The 6606-nt window shown below is 51.2% G+C and overlaps 1 protein-coding gene across 1 annotated transcript; it reads right to left on the bottom strand.

Annotated features, from left to right (window-relative positions):
- Positions 1 to 2820: 2820 nt before the first annotated feature.
- LOC119290974 (probable carboxylesterase 8) lies at positions 2821 to 6322 on the bottom strand. The gene is made up of 2 exons (XM_037569656.1): positions 4883 to 6322; positions 2821 to 4570 (listed from the first exon to the last, which is right to left on the bottom strand). The coding sequence occupies exon 1, from the start codon at positions 5891 to 5893 to the stop codon at positions 4904 to 4906; it is 990 nt and encodes a 329-aa protein (XP_037425553.1). The 5' UTR covers positions 5894 to 6322; the 3' UTR covers positions 2821 to 4570; positions 4883 to 4903.
- Positions 6323 to 6606: the final 284 nt, after the last annotated feature.

Genomic DNA, 6606 nt, shown 5'->3' with positions numbered 1-6606 from the left:
AGCCAACGCCTCACACACACGCGCGTACGTGTATGAGAGAAACCCACATCGCTCGGCCCCCGACCACCCACCGTAACCGGGAACTCCTCGAAATTTTCCCCGCCCTCGCTTCTACCACGGTGTTTTCCGTCATGGACAGCCCAAAGAATGTCATGCAGCTGCATCTCTGGCCCGCCCAGGATGAAAAGCCCATTTTCTGTCATGATTTTTTGTCATAGAAGTAGGAGCCCACCACATCTATGATGATACCAGATTTTGTCACAATTATCGTCATAGAAGTGTCATATGTATGACAGAAAAAAGTTTCGTTCGGCCCAAAATGTCACGGATGTGTCTTTTTTCTGTAGTGCAAGAGGAGATGGGCAACGGGGGCTTTCGCCCCTCCCCATTTATAGTCCAGGGGAGGCCGACCGTCGACCTCCATGATCGCAGGTAATGATGACTTTTTGCATGCAGCAGAGACTCGTCAAATCGGATCAGTTGCCGAGGCGACATGGGGAAGCGGAGACGCCCACGTCCAATCAGTCGCCACACGATAATCGAGGCCGCAGGCTGTTGGGGCCCGCGGCGCTCCGCACTTGTCCTTTGGCTTCGCCGCTAAGCCAAGCCCGAGCGCGCCTTGGGCCCGGGGGCTACTATTGGCGTTCTGGGAACAGGGGTCCCCAGACTTGCCTGCCTGCGGCCTGCAGCGTGGCTCAACCAGTGGCCCAGTACGGCCCGTCTTTATCAACCCAACACTCAAGACCCTCGCGAGGGGCCAAGCCTTACGGGGCGGATGACACAAGGCCTCCTCAGGAGTGGCCTCGCCAGGCAGGCTCGCGAGGAAGTAGAGAGATCAAGGCAAGGGGTACCTCGTGAGGTGCCCATGATGCAAGCCATGACGATCAAGACCAGGCGGGCGCCAGCCCGCGCAGTGCCCTCATTTCCTCTTTGATGTAAAGGGGGCAAGCACAGGCGTGGAGTACCAAGGCATCAGGCAAAGGTTTCCATATGAGTGCAACAAGACCAAGACCAGCAGGACGACAGGACAGAGGGCACCGTGGAGCCCAAGACGGTGTCATCACCAGCACCTTTGGCAGGCGAAGACCACCATTAGTCAGGATAGCTTGTACTAGTTGTCCCCTTTCAAAATGGCCGTTGTTGGATCCCTTCCCGCTCAATATTTGGGGGGGGGACCAGGGCCTCTATAAATAGGGCTGGCCACCACAGTAGAAGGGGATCGAATCCTTCCTAAGCAGAACGCACACCACCACAAGAACACCTCTCCTCGCGAGGCTGTTCTTCCTCTGTACTGTTCATCATCGGCCCAAGAGGCAAACCACCACCACACACAAGAGTAGGGTATTACACCACAACGATGGCCCGAACCTGTATAAATCTTGTGTCTCTTGTGTTGTTCATCAATTTAGCTTAGGGATCGCGGAGAGGCTGAGAGCGAGATTCGGTAGGAGGAGATCTTCGTGCGCACCCCAGAGTTCGAACCTTAAGGGTTTTGTTGGAACCCGATATCCGACAAACATGAGCATATATTGAAGAGGCGTTGTAGCTAGGCCTTGTGGCAATAAATCTAACACTACTAGGGATGAGCATAGTGGTGGTATGGGGTAGAATGACGGTAGCGCGCCACAGCTAACTTGCTAGTAGTACCGCGGGGTACGACCCCGCACTGTTGTTACTTATATTAGTAGGAGTGCGGGGTTTGACCCTCGCTACTACTAACCTACTAACTAGTTGCAGCACGGTAATTAAGCCCGCGCCACCACTAATTTTTTTTCTGCATATTTATACTATACTGATACAAAAATTATACAGAATTTTATATAGTCCAATGTATACATACATCATTGATACAACAATGTCTCATCATCATCATCATCATCATCATAAGTTAACCACTAGCTAATTGTTATCATCTAGGTAAATAACTTCCGGACACATAGTAGTCATTACCCTAGATCGTGACAAGTACTAGGACCTACTCCTCTCTCTTAGGGATAATAGAATAAAACAGAAAAATCCCTCAATCTCCATGATGGAGCACAGAGATCTATCGGTCTCCGATTGTGGCCTACACTCATTCACTATTTGTCTCCATCCTTCAATTTTGAGGCATCCATCTGGTTGGCATTCAGTCGAGTATCTATATTTGAAGCTGACCTTCAAAGGGCTAATAATTATCATCCGACCTTCAACATCCATCAGCGCAGGCACAACAACATTTGAGAGCTTTTTTTGAAGAACATAATAGTAACATAGTTAGCAATGTAGTTTACTTAAGAAGAATGTTTGCAAAATATGAACTAGTGAAAAATAGTACCATGATATTTCTATGAATGTTAGCATCACTCAACTTGTGCACTAGTGCCACGTATCCTATAGTAGTTCGGCCAGGTCCAAAAATGCTTTTACGACAGAACATCATTAACAAAGGAGACAAGATAATTCTTCTCCTCTCAAGTTAGCTCTGAGCCAGTAGTGTAATAGGTCTCGTCTACTATCTTCCGTGTATTTCTTGAAGATAGAAAATAAGTTGTCAATTATAAATAAACAAGTTAAGTTAGGGGTGAATGACAACTATTTTTAAATAAGCAATATAGATGATTCAATAAGCTTATTTAATAAACTCACATGGAGATAGAACTAGAATTATGTCCAGATCCACCCAAATGTCTTTATCATGTTGAGGACCAGTGATTGGATCATATTGAGGAACGCCAATATCGAAGGTTATTCTCATACCCTCCTCAAATCCGCAAACCTTGCATAATTCTCTCCAATTTGCACAATCACAATATGTGTGACTTGCTTGATTATAGATCATAGCAAAAATGAAACCATGTTTCGTCTTATGGTAAGCATTCCTCTTATCTGGCTTATCCATGTCATCGAAAGAGAGCTTCTCTAGTACATAATGTCTTGCATAACAGGGGATGCACTAGTCGGATTATAAAAAGCGGAAACTACATGTTAAAGAAAAAAAAGAAATATGTACCGCTGAAGTTACCTATTATATAATATTCAAGGCCATCTTTAAACATGAGGGAGAAGCACATATCATTTTTCAAGTGAGGATTGTTGCAGATACCCCCATCGTCGGTACAATCATCACACTCGGGGATCCTATCGTCGTCATCCATTTGTTGTGTTCATAATTGAAAGATTAAAAATCGATGACAAATACCAAAATGTTTCTCCCCTGTGGACACTTCATGAAATTTCAAACTAGCACATAGTATTCCTCATGCAGAGTGGAGGAAGGGGAGGAGGGAGGGAGGAGGAGCCAGAGCAACGACGAGAGAGGGAGAAAGAGGGAGGGGAGGGAGTGAGAAACAAACGGCAGGGAGAGGATATGGGTCGCTAAGTAGTAGCGCGGGGCACGGGGCCCGCGCTACTGCTAAGCCCATTAGCTGTAGCATGGAGCTACAGGGCGCGCTGCTGTTAAGTGGAGCCCACTAGATGGCCCCGCGTATCCACAGTAGTAGTGCGGGGTATATAGCTCGCGCTACTGCTATCTTGTTAGTTGTAGCGCGGGTTATATACCCCGCGCTGCTACTATGGCCTGCCCCGGGGGCATGGTGGGGACCACTTAGTAGTAGCGCGGTGTTAGCGTACCCGCTACTACTACTTTGTACCTGTAGCGTAGTATTTTATCCCGCGCTACTACTGAATAGCAGTAGCGCGGCCCACTTACCCCACCTACTATTAAGTGGCTGCCTATAGAGTTCTCCCTAGTACTGACGGTTGTGAGGCGAGTAAGTTAAGGGATTGGAGTTGTTTTTTAGAAGAAAACGAGTGCAAGAAGAGTGATGCTGATAGGGAGAGGCATGAGTGAACTTGGTTGTGTGAGGCATGCATCGTACATGGGTCTAGGATCATACCTACACCTGCGAACAAAGTAGAAAAGTTAGAGACAAGCAAGATTCATTTTGATGTATATGATCTAATAGTCAATCCGATTTATGCAGGATAAAAAGCGATGGTACGCCCGAAAAAAACAATTAGAGATGAAAACACCATCGAACATCATAACCTAATAAATCCGAAATATCGATCAACTCAGTTCAGTTTGACTCTTCATTTTTAGATGTAAAAGTGCTGATCTCTAATTGTAATAGCCCGTGAAAACACTCGCAACCGAGAAACAGTGAGCAAAGCACGCGTGCTTCAAATTCTACTAGCAGGTCTACACAATACTCCCTCCTTCGCAAAATATCAAATGAGGTTGACTTTTTTGATCTTTATCGTTCAATTTTGACTATATTTTTCACTCATTTGTATGTCTACAAATTGGTATGAAGGCATATGAAACAAAATTAATTTGCAAGACAAATATGATGATACCATTTATACATGTTTAATCCATATGTGATTTGGTATATATTAATGATCAAAGTTGTATATATTTTTTTTCAGCAAAAAAAAGAAGCAGCATGCCTTACAGTTTACTAGAAGGGAAGGGATGAGGTAGCCATGAAAATAAGATAAGAGTTTTTTCTCCACGAACTTTCTAATTGTAACAAGCACGTGGCGATCTCAAGTTGCCGCCGGTAGGTGGTAAAAATTACTCCCTCTGTAAACAAATATAAGAGCGTTTAGATCATTAAAGTAGTAATCTAAATGCTCTTATATTAGTTTACGGAAGGAGTAATAAATAACGCAAAAAGGGTAAAAACAAACGTGACAAAAATCCATTCAAAAAGTGGGGATAATACTGCAATCCAGTAGCTCGACACTCTACTGATTGTACTTGCCGGCGTAGGAGTAGACTCCGAGCCTCAGCCCGTCAGTCCAAGTCGATCAATCATAGCATGGTGAAGAAGATATGATTGATATATTAGTCGTTTAAAAATTGTACTAGATGAGACAGCGCCGTTGTAACAACCTCCGCTTTTGGATCCACCGATCACAGCCTGCTCCTCGCTGCGTATACGTCGACGCCGTCGTCGGCGTGGCGGCGGACGAAGTCCGTCACCTGCGCCTTGAACTCCGCGGCGCAGTTATCCTTGAACAGCTCCATCGCGTGGTACCCGGCGCCGTCCATCTGCGCCTCCACGGCCACCCCGGCCTTCCGCAGCGCATGCACCAGCACCCTCTGCCGGTCCCTCGGCGGGTCCTTCTTACGGGCGAGCACCAGGCACGGCGGCAGCCTCCGCAGCTGCTCCACCCCGACGCCGGCCAGCATGGCCTCCGGGTTGCAGTACTCGTGGTCCCGGTCGGCGCCCAGCGGCAGCGCGAGCTCCCAGAGCAGGTCGTTCGCCGGCAGCGGCAGGACGCGGTCGTCCACCGACGCCGCCTCCGCCGACGTCCTCTCCACGCCGCTGTGGTGCGCCTGGTTCAGTATCAACCCCCGCAGCTCCACGCCCTCGTCCACCGCCGCCAGCGCCGCGCGGAACGCGATGCTGGCCCCGTTGTGGCAGCCCATTATGAAGATCGGCCTTCCCGGCGACTCGGCGGCGTACGAACGCACCCACCTGACCGCGTCGGCGGCGTCGTCGAAGGCGGCGGGCAGGCGGTGCTCGGGCGCGAGGCGGTAGTCAACGGAGGCGACGGCGGCGGGCACGGTGGCGGCCAGTACCGCGGCGTTGTTGTGGAACGGCTCGGAGGCCGCACGGAAGAGCACGTACCCGCCCCCGTGGAAGTAGACGATCAGCGGCAGCCTGCCGCTGCGGGGCGCCGCGGCCATGCCCGGCACGAAGAGGCGCACGCTCGTACCCTTGGCGTCGTCGAGCGGGACGTCGTTGGAGTGGACAATGCGGCGCGCGGGGCCGCCGTCGGCGGTGGTGACCGCGACGGGCTCCCCCGAGGGCGCCGCCGGGAGGAGCTTGGCCTGGCCGTTGCGGGTGAGCGAGCCGTCCGGGTTGAAGCGGATGTTGAGGTACTTGTACGGGTCCATCGCTCTCACCACCCACCGCGTCGCTGTAAGAAGCTGCCGGCTAGGCGAGGACGGCGTCGACCTGGGTGCTGCTCTCAGTCTCAGTCACACGATACGGCGGTGGAGCTGCACAGCTGAGCGCGGAGCGCATATATAGCTCGCGCGGACTGGAGCTGGCGCGGTTGCCGGTTGGTAGTTGCGAGCTGAGACTCGGCTTTGAGCAGCGCACTAGCGAGCTCGCACTGCTCCCACCAGAGAGCGACGCGGGCGCGCGCGTGACACCCGGGCCGTGGTGGTGGGCTGCCACATGATCGACGGGTGACGCCGCCGCGCGGCCGGCGCCGTCCACACAGTGACACGGCGCACAATGCGCGCGTGGGCTACAGCCGAAATCGGACGGCCGGGGGCGCCCGAGCCCCAGCGGGATTCATACCTGCGATTGGACGGATGGATGGACGGGAAAGCCGGGAAAGGAACCTAGTAGCGAGGGATAGATACTCCGGCTCGCCTGCCTGTCACCTCCTGATTAACCTTAATGGCGCGCCAGCTAAACGCCACATGCACCTTGTACGAGTGGCCCGGATGCGGCCACCCCGGCAGAGCCCGTGCCGTGCCGTTACTGCTACTCTATCGTGCAACACCCGCGAAGTGACGAGTGGTGAATGCTGATCCAGATCTACCGATCCGGCAATTAAATTTCGGAAAGAGAGTGCTCGCAACAAGTGTACCGCCCC

This window comes from Triticum dicoccoides, chromosome 4B, assembly GCF_002162155.2.
Source record: "Triticum dicoccoides isolate Atlit2015 ecotype Zavitan chromosome 4B, WEW_v2.0, whole genome shotgun sequence".
NCBI lineage: Eukaryota > Viridiplantae > Streptophyta > Magnoliopsida > Poales > Poaceae > Triticum > Triticum dicoccoides.
The sequence above is the reverse complement of the archived record's forward strand: the minus strand, read 5'-3'. Positions and strand labels throughout refer to the sequence as shown.

Excerpts from the sequence above, each read along its gene's own strand:
- LOC119290974 (XM_037569656.1), bottom strand. The coding sequence starts at position 5,893 with ATGGACCCGTACAAGTACCTCAACATCCGCTTCAACCCGGACGGCTCG.